The 21,380-nt window shown below is 37.1% G+C and overlaps 1 protein-coding gene across 14 annotated transcripts in view; it reads right to left on the reverse strand.

Moving 5' to 3' along the window:
- The window catches only part of heph (polypyrimidine tract-binding protein 1 heph), a 1,355,684-nt gene that overhangs the window by 59,162 nt on the left and 1,275,142 nt on the right, over nt 1-21,380 (reverse strand). For 12 of the 14 annotated variants that reach the window (XM_067137384.2, XM_067137377.2, XM_067137376.2 and 9 more), the window contains 4 exons: nt 20,056-20,154; nt 10,277-10,413; nt 5,074-5,107; nt 3,687-3,779 (listed from right to left, as the gene is read on the reverse strand). In XM_067137384.2, coding sequence (XP_066993485.1) covers nt 3,687-3,779; nt 5,074-5,107; nt 10,277-10,413; nt 20,056-20,154 — 363 coding nt within the window. The remainder of the gene's footprint in view (nt 1-3,686; nt 3,780-5,073; nt 5,108-10,276; nt 10,414-20,055; nt 20,155-21,380) is intronic. The other 2 variants (XM_067137387.2, XM_067137386.2) reach the window with 1 other exon arrangement.

Raw genomic sequence — 21,380 nt, forward strand, 5'->3', positions numbered from 1 at the left:
TTGAAGCAGTAGTGATGAAGAATTTGACTGAGTACAGTGGATCCGAGAGTGATGTAACAATGTACATGATACTGCATCCTCGGATGACTAAAGTTATTCCAATTCTTCCCGCATTAGTTTACTGAGCATCAGGGTGTGGCAGGAATATAGACATGAATGCAAGACTTTTTGGCATAGTCACAGAAAAATTTAAATCATAATTATAATTGTTCACGGAGTATTCACTGTTGAAAGTATTTTACACATTTTACATTTCTTTTTGATGCAACAAATATATTCAAACCTTGGTTATAGGTTCTTTTTAAAGAACTAAATTTCTTGTGTGAATAATTTTGAAAATTATAATTCCCCATACCATATCTGCCAACTTTTAGAAACGAAAAATGGGAAGATCTTTTTAATTCTTGGATTTCATCACATATATTCCACCACGGTCCAGGTGAAAATAGGTCAGGATAAAAGGCATACGTATCTACAGTTGCAATACGAACTGACCATTAAGTTTAAAATCTTAAAACTAAGAAAACATAAAAATAGTTATAAGAAAATGTGCCTAATCATTCTCATGTATGACACATACAAATAATATTTATGTCACACCGGCACACGCAACAAAATGTATAATACTGCATCTCTCGCATAATTAATGCACTTTTTTGACGAAAAATACAGGTATTAATAATTTTGACCATAATGGCCAGTATTGGGTCCGTATTGATTTAATCTCAGTAAATATAGAGATGGATGATCCGCCCAGTCAATACAATGTGTTAATTTTTTTTATATTTACCTTTCACATTTACATTATATCTAGTACGTTTCGATAATATGCACATTCACTTCTTTTAACACATTGTATTGACTAGGCGGATCATCCATCTCTATATTTACTAAAAAACACAGGCGAAAACTTCGGATGCGTACATTATTCAAGGAATTCAGATATTTATAAATTATTTACAACTCATTTACATTCAAAAGATACATCAAATAAAATATAAGCACAATTGGCACAAATCATTTGCGGTTATCGTCATTTGGCCTAAAATTGCGGCGAGAGATTTTTTTCTGCACAGTCAAATAAATTACCGGAACGTCAGTACAAGTTGGACACGTGGGTTTGAAGTACCGACACTGGAAAATATTCTTCCCGTTAAGAGCTGACAATACGATCCGAAGTGAAATGAACATGAACTAATAAAAGTGCAATTCATGTAATGTCATAATAATGACATACCAGCAAAAAAGAAAACTGTCCAACATGAGAAGGGCCGGGCATTGAAGGAGGGACCCTGCTAGATTACCCCAAACCGTTCGTATCCAATCTTGTACGAGTGACGTGTCCCTCCACCCTTTTTCTTGAATACAAACATGGATCACTCGCGGAAATTTTGCTTTAGGCATGGTTTTTCGTTTTAGAACTGTGTAAGGTGCAAGCTGTTACAGCAAGCATTGCAGTACATAGTTGCTTTTTGCTTCGGTAGAGCGTACGATAACACTCGATGTTCCTCTCTTATCGATTGTTCGACTTTGTGCAAGGCATATGGAAACTGACTGGCGTCTGACCTGCAGTTCCTATAAGGAAGATCAAATATTCCTTCACTTTACGCTTCTCAATCACAAAGCTATAAAAATGGTTGAGATCATTCGTCATTTTTTGGCACAATGTTGTTCTTCGGCAAAATAGTCCAATTCTCATCATATAATTAATCAAGCCTCGGCTAACCTTCAAATCCGAGGCAATGATTCTATGTGCAGCGGCTATTTCTCATTCTTTAAAATACAGCATTTCGTGAGAAACGGCTTATCCAACATTGCATTAGAAAATCATATATTTGAGCAGATCCTCCACTACTTGTGGAAACTTGCCGCTTTTTTGTCCACGAAATGCTTTGCGAGATTTGTTGGTCGCTTGAAGTGCACTTCTCTGTTAGCGCGGAAGCGCACGTTGTATTTGGACACTGAATACTTGCTGCCCGCTGCCCTGTTCGGCGTTACTGATCACCGCGAGTTTGTATGATGCAGTATTTCTCGAATACTGTGAACTAACAAACAATTTTGAGATCACAGAAAGTCCAGTACCCCAAACACTCGTAAAATATGTTTGTATCAGACTGGAATAGAGCGCCACTAGTCACTTCTGGGCTGATTCTCTCACTGAACTAGTGCAGTGGGATTTCTTGTTGGCTAATAACAGCACGTTGACCTGTATTTGGAATCCCCGTTTTCGCAATAGGAAGGCTGCTACTTAAGTAGTTGACATCTTTATTTCGAAACACATCCGGAGCTGTGTGATGGATGCGTAAAATACTTCCTTTTCTCCACTCTGGACCCAAAAATATTGGGATGCGTAAATTATGCAAGGGCGTTAATTATCCGAGAATATACGGCAGATTCCTTTACCAGACGGTAAAATTAACGGAAATGTATAGGTATCTCTGAACACTTGGAGATAACGTTTGTTATATTGTTTGGTCATATCGAGAAGAGAAATTTCCAGAAACTGTCACCGACACAAGGACACAACCCCCTTAAAAACATTCAACACATTAAAATTATGCACCTAAATACGCGAAACTACCACATCCAAAACAATTCAATATGTCCCATACATTATTAACATATGACTTTGACAGAGGGGAAATGTATAGAAACGCAAGAAAAAATACGTCGCCTACGACTCCAACGAAACCACACACAGAAACGATGTCAAGAGCGCGCGAACAACACAGTAACAAACTCATTCTTTCGTCCCAAATCCCCAGCTGCATACAGCGGACACGCTGCTGTGTTGAGCGGGAAACACGCGAAGGTGACAAACGAAACACTCACGAATTAAAAATTCAAATAAATATGCTTGAAAACTAGGCTTCGTAAATTACACAAGTACATAAGAATTTATAATTTATCCTAGGGGAAAAGTATTGGCCGTACTGAATGTTATGTTGGTCAAAAATAGGAAGAAATAAAAATAAATCGGAAAATCAGAAGACGAGTTAAAAAACAGAAAGTTTCTGGGTAAATCGGAAGGGTTGGCAGCTATGCCTGACCCTATCTTTATAATATAAACTAGTATGTAAGCCTATGTTCAACAGTCAAAATTACTACCAATATGTAAATAGTAACTGGAAATTACCACTATGATGGTCATCACTGCATTGTTCTTGTAACCACTATCGGGTGCAAATTTTAGTCTTCCAAACGTAGTCTATTTCTTAATATTATAATGGAAGGTAACATAACTCAGAAATGTATGCAATTCAAACTCGTGCCAATAGATGCAGCTGTGCATGGCAACATGGAAAATAAGACTTAACCTTTTTAAAAAGGTACTAAAATAATTGCATTCATGAAAGGTTCATTTTAATCTTGTAAAGCAGACAACAACGTATACATGGTGCCAATTTCAGGTTGAAACAGTCTCTTTTTCTCAATATCGACTTATGTGAAAGACAAGTGGATACACAAATTATACACAGAAGATATTATATTTTGGCACCAAAAAAGTTTGAAAATTTTCTGTCCAATACATTTTTAAAATATGAAGTTAAGGGGTTAATTGAAACGTAGAAATTCTGCAATGCGTAATGCTGCCAAGAAATGATTAAAAGTTTCATCAATTGGGAGTCTCAGCATTGAGAATGGTTATGAATTCAATTGCATATAAGGCATATTACTATACTCACCAAGATGTGCCTGATGAGGCTCTGCCATTTGGATTAGGGCACTATCCTTCTTGTTGTACAGAATTTTCACACGCTGAACATCTCCATACACACCTGCAGGAACAAAAGAGTACTAAGGTGTTGTGGCATAAAACAAGAAGCATACTTGTGCAGACCCCGAGTCACTCTCTTGCCTTCATCTGTCGGTCTGACAAATAATTAGAAAAATCAGTACAAATGATCTCATAACTAGCAATTGAACCAAGTTCTAATACAAAGCTAGAGAAATAATTATGTGTTGTATTCTCAAGAATGCTAGTTGAAACAAAACAATTTGTCAGAAACACAAAAAACAGGAGTAAATAACAGCTCTCTACTTCCAGAAAGTACTGTTGTTGGAATTATGGTCAGAACCTGAGATAATAAGGTAAAGGATCTATGACTTGTACAAACACATCAGTCACTTTATGTAAACCATGACTGAAAATAAATTTTAAAGAACATGAATTAATTTCATTGCCAGCTTTCAACACAAATGCAAAGGGTGGACAAACAACTTTATCTAAATACATGAACACACTGCTGAAAAAAATGGGTACATGCCACTGTATGTGAAAGTGAGAATTTCTATGACTTGCACATCAAGTACACATCAACAAAATTTTAAAAAAGAATACAAAGCTCTTCAACTGGACATCCACAACTAGAACTACAAGCAAAAGTCTGAATAATAAAGACAAATAAAAGACACACCACAGCAAGACAGAAAATAGTTTTAATAGCTTTTAATGATATATAATGAATAAGCAAAGCGTAAACTGCTAGAAATAGAGGATGAAAAACTGTACAGTAGTATTAATTGAACAGAATGAAATAAAAAGAGTACTGAAAAGAAAGCTTGTGAGCCCTGAGCATAGTTGCTCAAAACTGGTTCCTTTGTCTGGCCATATAAAAACTGAGAGTCACAGATTATAGATTTCCCCTTGTCAAATCTGAATGCTGTAAGTAAGAGAAAAAAAATATGCAATGAAAAAATCTGAAAAGTTTTAATGATAAATAAAATTGTAAGCATGCTTCCTATCAAACTACTGAAGGTAAGAAAATACTAAAAAATGCACCGCTTTGGTAAATTTGTAAGTAATGGTTTGAACCTAACTTGAACAAACAAAACAAAAAAAAAAAAAACATTAAAAGAACAAAAAATTAAGAGAAAATATTCAACAATCTATAAAGAATAAGTATTTCCTAAAATGAACTTCACTCTCATCTACAGAGAGGGAATGTTTCGTAAATGATCAACCCCAGATTCCAGAAAAGGTTACTAAGGATATCGAAACATGACTAAAAATCAATATACTCTAATAAATTAAAAAAAATTAATAATAAAAAAGATGTGTGCATAACGTACCAAATAGGGTAAATAGAGCTTCAGGCGTGACCATCTACGAAGTGAGAGAGAGCAGAAGTAGGTGGTTTGCGTAGATTGAGTTGAGGTTTATTTTTCATAGATTTGAAGAGCAGTAGGGATAAATTATTGTATTTTTGTCGAGTCCAGGTCAGAGGGAGACACCGCACCACACAGGTCAGGCGAGAAGAGTTGTTTGGAAAAAAAGAGAAACAAAAAGAGTTTGAGAAAAATTAAATCACGATATGACATGACAATGATAATGGTGGTGATCTCAACCTTATCAGGTAGGACACCTCATGGTTCCAGTTCCCCTGGTTGTCTCCAAGCTTGTCCATACTTTCAGGCACACAACATTCACTTTCACACAGAGAACTTTCCATTTTCTCCACAAAACATAGCAGCAATAGATTTGTTAAAGAAACTCCTATAATAACACCCAGACTCCACAATTATTAGGCACTGCATGAAAAACAGCTGAAATAAGTTGATATGATACTAGATCATACATGAAAAGAATATATGAGGATAATTTTGTTCAAAGTATTGACTGTTTAGAATGAACACATTGGAGACGCCATATCTGAATGTGCTACCCTCCAGAAATAGGATTTTTAATGGTAGGGTAAGCCATGATTATAACAACTTTTGGAATATTAAGAAAGATCACACTTTCTTATAATGTGTTTTAATTATCATAATAGTGCAGCAATTTTTAAATATATATTTATGAAGATAAGAAGTTTTACAAACGAAAATAAAATATGACACAGCTATGGACGCCAGTTTGGTTAATATTTCAAAATCTGTCTAATATTGCGGACACATCTACTGAAACCCACTTCTACAGATTCTAACCTAATTGGTCAATTGGTACCGGTATCCTTATTTACGACCAGTAATTTGCTTTCCTACTGTTCATTGTTTGACGACAGGTTTGCATCAAGTTGCTGCAGATTGTCATCTGTACACGGGAAACACCAATATTTTTAGGAAGCGGTATAAAACTACTTTACACTTCACACCAATTTGAAATTAGCTTATTATCTACATTTACTTGCCTGAAGCGCCAGAATCATCACGTTTACTTAGTGTGTAATTGTTATCCTCATCCTCATTTTCAGAACTCGTGTCTTCCATAAGAAAATCAATTATGGAAATTTCGTACACTTCAATTACACTGGCTAACTATTCACAAGAATTACACAAACAAGCCTGCCTCCTGAACACACACTCTTCCAGTCCACATGTACTGTACGTACTTTCCCACCCATTTCACAGCTGAGAGTCAACGATGATGCAACCCCAGGTTATGTAGGAACGTGGCTGTGTTATCAATGCCTTGAAAGAAGAGCTCTCGAGTTATGCTCATAATTAGTACATTTTATTCAACAGTATCTTAGTGAAGTCACAGCTCGCTGAAACGGCAGCAACTATTTTTTAGGCACAGTGAAAACGTGCCCGTAGATTATCCAAGCTCTGTCAGTAGCAACGAAATAGCGCGCCCGTAATTTCTACGAGCGGCGTCTCCAATGTGTTAACGTTTGAAATATATCATGCGGAAGAATATTTATACCTTAACAAAATGAAAATTGTTTACTTAATAGTTTGAGGAACTTGTAATTTGCCATTACAGAAATTTGAACTTTTATTAAAATTAGTGCAACTATTTTATTTTACGAGAAAGGACCATTCTGCTACAATTACACGGCCGCTTGTGTGAGAGAGAAATGAAAGGGAAATAAAAAGGATGCATACTAATTCTCCTCATAGCTAGAGAATGGAATATTTTATATGAACTAGCTTTGTCACCTCTCAATATATAATTACAAATAAAATGCTTTCCTTCAGGATTGGGACCGAACTTGGAAAATATAAAATGGTAAATCAATCACAATCATGAAGAAATGACTAATAAATGCAAGATTTAAATAATATATCAAATTTACATTGGAGAGATTGACAGGTATAGACTTTCTCTTAAGTAAAGAGAGAGAATGAGCAACATCACAAAAGATAGTGTCATAAATATGCAACTGTAAAATGAAGCAAAAATTAATTCCTCAGGACTAAAATTTGAAAGTGAACACACTTGGTTTACTCTATGCATTATAATGAAATCATATGACATGAAAATAATGCAGAGTTAAAACCCAGAATTTTGATGGAGGAAAAAAAGCAGAAAATTTCAAAAGCAATCAATTGAAAACGTAACCATTCACTCAACAAAGTTCCATTCTCTAACTAAAGCACATTTTCTGTTACATCTTATGGTACTGTATACTCAACAAGTAAGAAGTACATTTGGAGAATATTTCTAGAAAAGTAAATCATTCATACAGACACAAACACACACAAATCCTTCACGGGCAAGCTTAGAGCAGGTTGGGTTTTGGTAGAGTTTCAGAGCAAAGAGGTCACTGGCAACAAATAGCATCCCTTCCATGTCCCCCACCCTCTTAAAAAAAAAAAGGGGGAGAGAATTACTGCACCCTGTGTAAGGTAGCTGCAAAAACATTTCTATTTTTTTGCTGACAATGAATGTCTCTGGATGGCAGGGCTCTTCATGATGGCAGTGTAATTCTGTGCATTTCTTTTATTGAGGTTATTAGTCCACCTGGTGGTCATGATTGTTAAACAGTCATGTTCTTCTGGTCTGACACCATGGTTAGCTGGTTCCACTCCGGTTGGTGAAAAAATGTTCATTTTCACCATCAGAATATTGACAACTAGGGTAGGAGAGGTAGTGGTGTACAATTTCTAACCACTAAGTTACATGCCAAAATCCTAGATTCAAACATCTCCACAGTGTCTGTATTGAGTGAAGGCATATGGGACTGCTGATGGTGATTCGTCCATCCAATGGAGATGTTATTTGACAAGAGTAGGCTGTCCCGATACCCCAGTTTCACCCTCTCCCGGCCTTATCGTCGTCATCATCATCACCAGCACAACCACCACCACCGAATCAAATGTGCAGATTACCCACGAGCGTCAACTACTAGAAAGACCTGCACCGGGCCTCTCCACAGGCCACATGACATCATACTGAGGTATTTCTCAATGATGCTGTGGGAACCATCATGAAGAAGAATAATGGAAGATGACTTATTGGACTCTGTAGAAAAAAGTAGTCATTCGTCAAAATGGATATCACCTTCCCTGTCCTGATTTGGGCATGAGCCAATTGTCCAGAACAATATCATAATAAACGTGAAAGGTATTTCATGACCAGAACTGCAGTAGTAATATTTTATGGTTGTTGATAGCTGTTTTAAGATACAGCAGTGTACTCAGTAGATCCGTTCACAGATAGCGCAACTGAATACCACCATTCTTCAACAAGATCTTATACATCCATGTATGTTCAAGATCCATGGCATGCAAAATTTCCTTGACAGGATAGTCCCAAACTTATTGCCCACTGGGCCTATGTGTAATGGTAGATTCTACTATAACAGACTTTGAGGGTTGAACAGCATCAGCTGTGAAATCCTTTCACAAGACTATCACACGAACATATTAACAATCCAAGGCCCAGTCATATTTCTGTATACGTATTGCTGTATGAAGTGAAGTGATTAAGTATTAAGAAGAATTAGCAGTACAGTCATACTGCAATATAGCCTATATTACATTATTGAAAACTGTAAATAATAATTTATTGCAACTACAAACATACAGATGCAGTAAGTTGCAATGCCTAAAACAGGATGCATTACCTTCTTTTCTCAGCGAGTGTACTAATGAGGAGAAGAAGAGTGAAAGTAAAACACTAAGTTACAGCACTCCATAGTACTTGCTCAAGAAGCTATAATGAGCAATATATTTATTTTAAAAGAGATAAAGATCTGAACTAAACCAAAGAATAGAATCAGATCATAGCATGAAACTCCACCTCTAAACCTGTCATGGGAATTCATGGAACATTATGGGGTTAGGCTACACCATACCAAAGAAGTAAAAATAGAGGAAGTAATAATCCTAAAAAGCCTTCCCTAAAAATTAAAAAAAGACCAGCTGTACATTTATCTTGTGTTGGCATGAATGTGAGCACGTACAAAACCCATCTTTCTTCTATTCCTTTAGTTGCATCTGCATGGCATTTTCTAGATTTGGGATGCCATATAAACTTTAGTAAAGCATCCTCTGGTCTTACTTCTTAGCACAACAACTTTAACAGAAGAGTTAGCTTAGAATTCTTTCCAGGGAAAGATAACATTAATTTGATAGAAGAGTACAAAATATCAGTAACAATCACAAAAGCATCAAGCTATTAAAAGTATTATTTATTGAGAAGCATATTTCCTCCAAGTGAATATTTATGGGAGAGATTTTTTTTAATCCCCTCATGCTGAAATTTTTGTAAGAACCAATGTTTCACATAAATTGTGCAACTGGTCTTGATATGGGCTATAAATATATTATTAACGCTTAACTAATACCAACGGCCAGATGGAAAGTTTTTTTCTTTCTTTTCAAATCTTCATTACTCTAACCAAATCGGAAAAGTACACACATTTTTCTACATGAACACAAATAAAGTAAAATTGACACTTATTGTGTTCTGTAAGTATTACTGTGTAGGTGAAGTAACAAAAAATTGTCAACATCCAGAAGCTTTATGATATTAGAGGGCTATAAAAGAAGGAGATCATAATATGTAAAGGAATAACAGTGTTGCAGAATGAGACAGTTAGAGCCACTCCATCCCATTAAAACAAGAAATCTCTCTATTTGTATTTTGTGCAAGTCAGGACAAGGCAATGGCAGATGCTGTTAGTGTGGCACTATTTGAACTTGTGAAGCTCTCTAGCATAAAGATACAGTGCTAAGCCAAAAGAAGAGACTATATTGCCTAAAAGAAAAATTGATTCCATCAGGGGCAAAAATGGACTCCTTTGAAGCAATTTAAATACTACAAAGAAATCTACAATAAAATGTGACACAAAATCACTCTACCAAATACTACTAAACTAAAACTGGCCAAGAGAGCAGCAAACAGTTCTTGGTTTGAATCAGCATTTTACTTGCCTAGTGTGTCTTGATGAGGAGCATTTTTTCAGATGAATCAAGAGATATTTACTGCCTAACAATTTTAAGAAAACATTTCATTATGACTTTTTATTAACTTGGAAAAAGGGATGGAGTCCACTGCAGTGTCAAGGGAGATGGGAAAGTTATAGGATGCTGGACTATAACATACCTCCTCGTTGAGGTTGCTAACTAGTAGTACACATCCAGTGGCAGCATTCAGCGAGCCAGCCAGTCGAATCCCAGCAGCACCCAGTGCTGTGGTTGCAGCTGCACCAGGCATCTGGAAACCAGCTAGCGGCATGCCAGCTGTGGAATACTTGCTGTTATTTTCCATTATATTCTTCACTTCAGACAAGTTACAAACATTATTTTACATGTAATTGAACATTAGCAGTAAATTACAACTGAGAGTAGTTTGGAATCAATGATATATGTAGTAAGTGATGATAACAGTCGTATACTAACTGGTTAAACTGCAGCTTTGTATAGACAAGTAAATGAATATGTTATTGTGGGGTATATTTAGTCAATTGATTAACTACTGTAACTCTTCAGTTTGGAGAGGAAAAAAAAAATAACGGTTAAGACAATTGTACTCCAAACCAACATATGCCTAATTTTTGAGCTGAATAAAGCCCAAGTCCTGCTAAGTTTGCCATCATAATAATACAGAAATATAATATATTCTACAATCATAGCCATGAGTTTTCATACTACCCACCCACTCCCTTATCTAAAAGTAAACTATTACGTAGAGGTGTGGTCATAATAAGTGTGCTTCATTACAATGTAAGGAATTAATATTTCCTAGAAACAGCCTTTTGTTATACAAATTACTACTCAAAAATAAGGAATATTCTTTTGACAACGTGGTTCATGGCTAGTCATAAGTATTCACCTGTCTGTGAACCAACAACAAAACAGGACTAGGAATTACTTTGTAATGCAGCGGTGTAGATGGACTATCTGATGTGTTGTTTGTGCACTACAGACAACCAAAATGGGCACAAAATATAAAGACACAGCATGAGAGAAATTAATATTTTTATTATTATACAAAAAGAAACAATTATCAAATCACAGATATAGTTGGTAGAAGTTGTCTGATTGCCAAGTGACAAAGATAAACAAAGGAAGGCCTGGTTATCCTCATAAACATACAAGAGAGAAGAAGATACTATTTAGAATAATAACAAAAAGAATAATCTCCTCAGAAATATTGGAGGATGTGAAGTTTTCCCAATTTCCTCGCTAATGACTGGCACACTTCTGAAGTTCACACTCGGGTTCACATGGAGTCAATTATTTACAAGGCAAACATGCCACCTGATGACGAAAGAGCCAACCCAAGACAGCTGCATACAAGCCATCTGCTATTGGACAACAATTGAGCTGGTGGAGGGGTCCTGCTTGAGTCGACAGTTAAAGAACTATTGCAAGAACTTCACTCTCTCTTTGGGAAACATTCTTCTTTAAGAACTGAGCAAGCTATAGAGCAAGGGGTGCCTAGAAAAAGGGGCTGTGTATCAGCAAACAAAGCCAAAAGAAGAAATGAACATTTTCTCAAAATTATATAAATATGTAGACTTCTGGAACACAGTGCTTTTCACAAGTGGAGATAAATGAAACATATTCTATAATGATGGTAGGAGGAGGTAAATGAAACATATTCCATAATGATGGTAGAAAAGTGGAGAAAGTCCAAAACTGAGCTAGAACCTCAGGACCTTCAAGCTAATATGTCTCAGAGTACATATCAGCATCAAGAGTAGGGAGCTAGAATTTTCTGATAGGACCCTGAACAGATTTGTATATTTGGACATGGTGAAGAGTTGGGTGTTTGAAATTGTTAATTTCAGCAGGACAAAAACTTTAAACCTACAACAGAGGTTGTCTGTCTTCACTTTCCTCATCACCCTTACCCCAGTCTCGCAACCTTAACCAATCTTTGTAGTAAACTTGAAACAGAAAGTTATAACTGAAATAACCAATGCCATAGAGACTGAAGCTTGTCATACACATAAGACAACTGCATACTAAGTATTTTAATAATATTAGTGACATCCTCTGACCCTGTACATCTGCTCCTTCACAGCCCTACAATATACAGTACCAAAGTTATAAATTTTTTCTTGTTATTTGCTTTATGTCGCACCGACACAGACAGGTCTTATGGTGACGATGGGATAGGAAAGGCCTAGGAGTGGCCGTGGCCTTAATTAAGGTACAGCCCCAGCATTTGCCTGGTGTGAAAAAGGGAAACCATGGAAAACCATCTTCAGGAGTGCTGACAGTGGGCTTCAAACCCACTATCTCCCGGATGCAAGCTCATAGCTGCGCAACCCTAACCGCACGGCCAACTTGCCCGGTTTATTAAATAAATAAAAAATTTAAAAGGCTACTATACTAAGATGGGCTGCCTAACAGGCTTTAAAGGCATGCTTGGTTCGCCCAGAAGGACACGAGTTCAATTCTTTGGCAGGAAGTCATAAAATTTTGAAACAAGATTTCCACTTCTGGAGAGGCACAGAGCTCTAAGGTTTACTCGGCCCACAAAATAAAATTAAAAAATTACCAGGTTAATTCCAAGAGGCAAAGGCAGCTGGGCATAGAGATAATCATGATCATGATCATCATCATCATGAATTCCTTCAAGTGAGCCAGGTAGGATGTTTTAGAGCGATGTGCCTCCTTTTGTTAGGATCTCGGTATGTTTCTTCTCTCTCTAGAGCATCCGATGTTTCTCCTCTCATCTCTATGTCTTCTCGTATCTGGTCTAACAACCTTTTCCTAGGGCGTCCAATCTGTCTTTGTCCCGGAACAATCTTTTCAAAATACTTCCTTGAAGTTTGAGTTGCCTGCATCTACTTAACGTGTCCTAGCCACTTCAACCTTTCTTCTATGGTCAGGATGATCTGCAGGTCACTTCGTATCTTATCATTCCTAATTCTGTCCTTCCTTGTTTTCTGTACAGCTGATCTAAGGAACTTAATTTCACAAGCTTGCAGTTGATTTACTTCTTTTTGATATATGATGCAACTCTCCAGACTATATGTCACGATGTGCCTCCATTTGTTAGGATCTCGGTATGTTTCTTCTCTCCCTAGAGCATCCGATGTTTCTCCTCTCTTCTCTATGTCTTCTTGTATCTGGTCTAACAACCCTTTCCTAGGGCATCCAATTGCAATTTTACCCCAACATAATTTAATGGAATTTTTGAAATACACTTCTCTATGGGTTTCATGTAACGGTCAATAACTTCCGTGCAAAATTTTTTAATGAAATTGAAAATTGACAAGATTATATAAACTTGAAAGTGATCCCAAAAGAGGAATGGTGAAAGGGGACATGGGAACAGTAGTTTGTAAAGTACAATCACTCACCACCAAGTTGAATGTTACTCTTTCTGTCCAACAACGACATTTCGAACAACGTTTCAAAAAAATTTATGTAACATTGAACACCAGTTTGACGTATGGCATTTAGTTAGAGCTTTATGAAGCGGCTTAAATCTGAACGAAAACATGTGAACAATTTATGACATGGAAAATTAGTTCAGTACACCATTTGTGGTATTTTCAAAGTTGCCAAAGCGACAAAAATGAGCTCACTGAAAAATTGACATCTGCTCTTCAGTATATTTGTAGTGCCCTTGAGTGGGATGATGAGAGTAAATTCAAAAACTGTTAATACAATGCTACTGGGGAATATAAGAACAAGATAAGGATAGTAAAAGAAGTCTTATATCAGCACTCATTATTAATGTGAGTAACTAAACACTCCTGACACGTTTGCTTTGAATATAGTGTAATTGCTGTCTTTTCAGGAAATGTTTGTCATATTTTGCTAACTGCACATGAAGGTATGATTTTCCTTACATTTTTACCCAGTGTATTCCAGGAACTGATCAAATGTATGAACTGTCTGTATGCGATGTGATCCCACGTCAACCCCTAGAGGGCGTGTCCACATGTGGTTGATACAGGGCCAACGGAAATGTGGGCTGGTGTAGATACCTCGGAAATTAATTCACGGACCAACAGGCAACCCTACTCCTGGGGGCTTTACAATCCTGGGACACCCTCTGTCCAGGGGTCATAAATATGCAGGGCCCCAGCTCAGGGTTATGAGTGAAGTCCACAATGGTAACTACTGTGTAGACGCTAGAATTTGGAACAGTGTGGATGGTGGACGTAGCATCCTAATATTCTGGATTAGTAGGAGTAAAGGGTATTTGTCCGTAACTATGGGCATTTATCAGATTTTGAGTCTCTTCCCAATGTTAGCAGTGGCCAAAATTCCTGCTATCAGGAAACTCTAAAATGCCCAATGCAGGCTGTGGCGACAAGCGGGTTGATAATTCCGTCACAACCCATGAACCATGTCTACGTCAGTTTTGTCGAATAATGTTGGAAGGGACCACATGTTGGCCTCACCTGACCACTGAAACCCCCCTTCCATGTACATTGCGCACAGTCGGCATCTTGGAAAGCTTCCCAGTGAAAGCCGACGTACACCGATGCTCCGCACTGTCCCCATTGCTCTTTGTCCTCCTCATGGACACTATCACATGGGACCAGAAAAGGAGTGCGCCCCTTGGACTCTGTTATAAGCAGATGATGTCGCACTTGCTTATACCACCAGAAGAGGATTGTACGGACACATTGACGATTGGAACAGCCGCCGTCTCTCATTTTACAGTCTTGGACTGAACAAAAAGAAAGCCGAATACCAGGACACCATCCCAAGCAACAGCTCCATCAATGTTACGAGACCTTAATGAAGACCATAAGCTTCAGGTATCTAGGATCTTGCCTACAGACTGATGGTGGGATAGGTGATGAAGTACAAAGTAGGATGAATTCAGCATGGATGAGATGGAGGAAAGTCACAGGCATACCCTGCGACAAAAGGATGCCATTACATCCAGAATATACTGCATGGTACTAAGTCCTGCTGCTTTATACGGTGTTGAATGTCGACCAGCTCACAAAGCTGCTATGGAGCACCAATTAAACAACATGGAAATGCGTATGCTCCATTGGTCGATGGGTATCACACTCCTGAATCATGTCAAAAATGACTGTTTGCCAGCACATGGTTTATCATACGCATAGCAACGAACCCCTCACTGAGAAGGGAAAAGCATCTACAATGGTATGGCTATGCCCTGTGTGCCGTATGTGGAACAGCCGACAATTTCACCAACTCCTTGCAAATTAATGGGCAACGTCCACATTGATGTTAATAATAATAATAATAATAATAATAATAATAATAATAATAATAATGTTTTTTTGCTTTACGTCCCACTAACTACTCTTTTACGGTTTTCGGAGACGCCAAGGTGCCCGAATTTAGTCCCGCATGAGTTCTTTTACGGACCAGTAAATCTACCAACACGAGGCTGACGTATCTGAGCACCTTCAAATACCACCGGACTGAGCCAGAATCGTACCTGCCAAGTTGGGATCAGAAGGCCAGCGCCTCAACCGTCTGAGCCACTCAGCCCGGCTACATTGATGTCCAAAGCAGCGCTGGCATGACACGGTAAATGCCGATATGAAGACTTTCAACTTAAGACCTTACAATGATCAAGATTATGCAAAAACAATGGTGGCGATTGTTGTTTTAAGAGGAAGTACAACTAGGTAACCATCCTCTCTGAACAAATTAAGAGAAAAAACGAAAGTTAAAATAAATTTAAAACTGTTTATTAAACGGAAGAATTTGAAATATAATATTTTAAAATGATGATAAAAATGTTCTTAAGCCAAATAGGACACTGAAAAATGAAATTTAGCACCCCGTTGATCAATCCACTGCCACACAAAGCAAATTACAAGATCAGCAGTATTCCCATCATCGACTAGTATGACTTCAGGAGCAAGTATGAGTTCAAGTGTCTCCTGCAGGCTGATGTTCCATCTTAGGCCGGAGAGATCGACACACACTGTGAGGATGTGTGCCACAGTGAATGGAGCACCACAAGACCAAACTGCAGGGGAGGGGGGGAAGTCTTCCCTCTTCAGGAGGTAAGAGTGCATAGATCTTCCATGACCTATCCTCAGCCTACACAAAACTACGACCTCTCTGTTAAAACTGGAAAGAGGACCACCACAAGGCAGTTAGTTGTCTTCGTAATTGCCCTAACCTCGTTGGGAGTTTGGATAGATAGTCACTCCAATTCCTAGGACGAGAACAAATATCTGAAACAAGTATGTTCTTAAGTGTGGGTGGTAGAAGTGACTCATCTTTTGCAGCTTCGTCCACAAGTTCATTTCCCGCAATCCCAACATGGCTTGGGAGCCATACAAAAGTGATTCTGGTGCCAACATCACACAATCTGGCTAGAAGGTCATGAATGCGCCACACTAGTCGGAGTTGTCGGAAACATATGCCAATAAACTGCAGAGAACTTAACGAGTCTGTAGATACAGAGAAAGTGCAGATGTTCTAAGGCGGTGAAACTCTGCAATATACACACACTACACACACTGGGAAGCGAGATCTTCGTGCTAATATCATCGGAGACGAATAAGTACCCTACATTTTTCCTGATCTTAGAACCATCTGCAATGATGGCGCAGGGCTAAATACTGGTGAATGCAGTCCCAGAAATACCTCCGATGAACACAGGCATCCATGCTCATCTTGGGTCCACGGAGTAGATCTAGCCCTATATTTGACCGAGGAACTAGCAATGGAGGTACTTCGCTATGGGTTCACTCAAGATAACCACCGGTAGCCACATCCAACTCATGACACAGGCTATCAATTTGAAACCCAACCAGCTGTGTAGCATTTGGTCGGTTTTGGTACCTCAGAATGACAAGTCAAGATTGAAGCAGTGGTTCTTGCACCGGCTGGAAAATGATAGGAAGAGAAAGAAGAAAATTATGCCATGTATGGAGTGTATTTTTGTATATTTTTTAACTGCTCAATTGTGACTTTCTCTTAGTTGTATGCATGATTATTAAATGTCTTTTAGTGCTCAATGTATCGAGTTTACAGTACCAAAATTACCATGTAACGTAATACAGTCTGCACTTCCCCAAATCTTATTTAATACTTCACTTACGTGGCAAAAAAAAAAAAAAAAAAAAAAACTAAACGAACACACACACACATTATCGGTAGGAATATTAACACAAACTACATTCAGACAATTCAAAAATTAGACTTTCTTCTGCTCCGATTCTTGGAACTAGTTTTTGATTTACCACTTTCACTTGCAATGGACTTGAATTTATATGGTTTGTACCTAGAAGACATAATAAACTATAAAAAACTGCATCAGTAGCAAACTTCTCTCCTACTACGTAACGAGAGTAGAAAGAACATGTGCATACATGCAACGTTCAAAGCATTGACATCCAATTCAACTTTATCACTAGCGATGTCAGTGGCTTCAGAGAAATACCTTAATAACTATGCCATTTATTGCATCGAATGGAATGGGATGAAAATAATTTGCTTTCAAAATAATCCCTCTCATCTTATGCTTTGTTAAAAATCCATTTTTAACACAAACTGCTCCTATAAACAAAAGATAAGATTATGGGTTTCAGGACAAGAACTAACAACAAAAGAAATTAAAACTCAATACTTTCTGGAACATACTACGATTAATTTATTGCACAAAGTAGTGCAGAATGCTTAAATCAGTCCTTTCTTGTTTACATTTGCAATATTATTTAGAACAGATATTATCTACCATCTACTTGGTAGTTAGTAGTTGACTCAACCCACCAAAATTCTTTCAAAGGCTTCTTATAAACATGGACATCAACTACAGGCATAAAAAATGCAGTAATAAAACTATGCATATTCCAAAAATGTAATCAACACACACTGTTAGTTAATATTCTTTAAGAAAATATTTCATTAAATAAATCTTAATTTAAGTTAAACAAGATCAAAGTTTCAAACGAAGATTGTTCTGCAATAGATTTTGCATCTTCTACTTTAAACTTTCAAGATGCAGGTAATTTTCCAATACCCACAGTGGATAAAATGCATACATCATATTACTAGATATCCCATTAAGAGGATCACAGAAATACTTCCCAAGTATCTCTATGAACACAAAAACCACTGAAAACAGTTATATTCACACTTTTTACATACTTATCAAGGCACCATCAGGAGCATGCAGCTAGCACTCAAAACACACACAGATCTGCTTCAAGAATGGAGAGAGAGTGAAAGAAATTTTCCTTGTTCCCAGTGGCATTAACATACACCATCAAATTCCTTAGTTGCCCTTAAAGGAAAACCAGTGAAAAAGACTGCTAGTTTCAGTTATAGTAATTGCTGCACTGACTTTCTGACCATAGGCAGGGATGCCCTGCAAAAATAAATTCTCAGCTGCTTACTGCTGGGAAGTGCTTTTTATACTTCAGATTTCATGATATTTTAATATCAGAAAAAGAAAAAAATTAGCATTCAAAACAAGTAATTTAACAAAAAAAGAATGATTAACTTTAATAAATGAATGAATGAATGAATTAATAATAATAATAATAATAATAATAATAATAATAATAATAATAACACATTATATATTTGGCATCCTTTCAAAAATGGAAAAAACCTAGAATTTTGTTCCGAACAGGTAATGTTTACATTGAAGTAAATCTACAGATACAGTCTTCCAGATGTTATCACTCTTAAAGGTTAACCAACTGTGCCACAACTTGATCCCATAATAACAAGGAGTGCAGAAGGCAAGGGCCTAACCAACAAAACTACCCTGCCACTCTAATTTGAATTAATTAATGTATTAAGTAACATACCCAATCCCCAAACATCAGTGACCCAATCAAAAGCTCCAAAAGATCACTGAATAGGCATCATAAACTGAACAGGCATCATAACTGCCTTAAGTTTTTCCATCATCCAATAAAACAAGTGATCATTAAACAACAAGCTACACTCTCCACTGATCATTAATGTACTGAAAATAAATAAATAAATAAATAAATAAATAAATAAATAAATAAATAAATAAATAAATAAATGTCCCTAAAACTGCACACTTACTTGTAACATCTGTATTATACTTTGTGAAATTACAAGTCATTAAGAAACTGCAGTAATTGATTCACTCGTGTTGCTCTAAGGGCACTAGCATGAAGCCTAGGGGCTATCTGTGAACGCTAACATTGCCAGCATTTACTAGTTGAAATGGGTCAAAATAATTCCTGTAAAATTTAAAAAGTTTAGAAACTTGCAAGATAACAGGTTCAGCTGTTTCAAGAGAAATTGTGGCTAAAAGACACAAGATATTCTGCTAAGCAGACTCCAAGACTAAGCCACAATGCACAGACTCTAAAATTTTTTAGGAATACTATAAATATATACATATGTATATGTACATCTCAAGCATCAAAGTAAGCAAACAAATGATACTGCGGCACAATTAAGAGCAAGAGTTTACACAAGAAGGATCAGCCGGCAGTGAACATCAGATCTCACATACATCATTGTGAGCAAGAGAAACAGTTAGATGAGAGAAAGAGGAGAAGGTATAGGCAGAGAGAGAGAAAGGCAAAGAGAGAGAGAGAGAGAGAGAGAGAGAAAAGAGAAGTGATAGCATCAGAAAGAGAAAATGAAATCATAAGCACAGTGCCCTTCCATTGAATAGTTCAAAATTTTGACCATCTCCATAATCACAGTGATAATGCAGATTTCTGTTGACTGAGAATCTTTAATCAAGGAATTCTAATGGAAAATCGCTATTCTCAAAAAAATTTCAAGCAAAAGAGGATGTATACTACTATCTTTTGATCACCTAACCACTTGGAGCAATGTTGCTGTGCTTTTCCTTCTAAGTAATAAGATGAGATGCCCCATACTACGCAGGCTTCAGCCAGAGAAAGTGAGAGGAACAATACACCAAAGAGAAAAGAGAGAAAGTGGGTGTGGATGATATGAGATTCGTACCTCCTAAGCCGCCCACTGCTGAGTTGCCATAGGGCGAGGTGAGTGGCGAGCCCAGGCCATGCATGGCAGCGAACGGCGACGCCAAAACACCCGGCGCACCTGGCAGAGCGAGGGGAACATTAATACAGCTCGCCTCTCTCGAGTACCTTTGGGGTTGGGAGGGAATGTGGGAGTAGGGGAAGTAATACACTTGACAAGACCAACAACAAAACGATTAATACGCCTTGAAAGCAATAAATTTCTCCTGAATAAAGAAAATAATGTACCTAAATGTCTTCAGCAGTTCATAAGCATGAAACAATACAAGTTAGAAAATTTTTACAGTTCATTCTTGTAGTCAAAAGCTGAACCTGCATATACAAGCTTCAAATCTCAATCAAGGAGTGCATAAATCTGAAAGAAATGATTCAATGGCACTTCTTCGCCAAGACTACAGACACTGTTTGAATACATGGGTTTATAGAAGGAAGGTTAAAATTGACAGGAAATTTATCAATCATTCTGATCAGTCAGAATTACAATTCTTGTACAATAATTGTTCTGGTGACGAGTTACAAAATCATTAGAAATGTACATCTTTATTTACATTAGAACAACAATTCAGTGTGTTTTTTTGTTTTGTTTTTGTTTTACACCATCCTTACAAGTAACGAATAGTTTTTAAGTAGCAGAACAAAACATGCTGCCAAAACCTTGTTATGCTCTTCCTTTTGCACCTTCTAACTATTGATTTCTAGTCAGGCAACTTTTGAAAGGTTAAAATAGTGTTCATTTATCAACACTATCATTTAGTATAAGGTGTTATAGAAAAGCTTCTCTTTTTAAAGACATTTACGGACATTACAGGAGAGGGCAAGAACTATTTTCCTGCAGACTGCAGCAAGGTATAATCGGCATAACAATCTGAAAGAAATATCATTAAATATATGCTAGTGACATAACGATGTCAAATTATAATCTCAAAAACCACATTCTTAACTATGTATGAATTAACAGCACTCAAGTCAGAATTACTGCTTCAAAATGTTAGAACTACATATCATCATCCTCTACAGGAATTCCATTTCTCAAACACCTTCAAGCCTATCAGATGTTATACATCCCACCTTATATAGATAAAATTATCCTGAAAATATTTCTCCTTAATATGCATGGCAAGACAAAAATAACATGTTGTGATGATACATATAACCCCCTCCTTCCCTTGCACTGTATTTATTGCAACACATGCTATTCATCATAACTCAATTATATTTATTATTATGTTATTTGTGCAATCATTTAGCTACATGGTAAAGTGCAGAAACTGAAAGGTCTCCATACTG

This window comes from Anabrus simplex, chromosome 1 (assembly GCF_040414725.1).
Source record: "Anabrus simplex isolate iqAnaSimp1 chromosome 1, ASM4041472v1, whole genome shotgun sequence".
Classification (NCBI taxonomy): domain Eukaryota; kingdom Metazoa; phylum Arthropoda; class Insecta; order Orthoptera; family Tettigoniidae; genus Anabrus; species Anabrus simplex.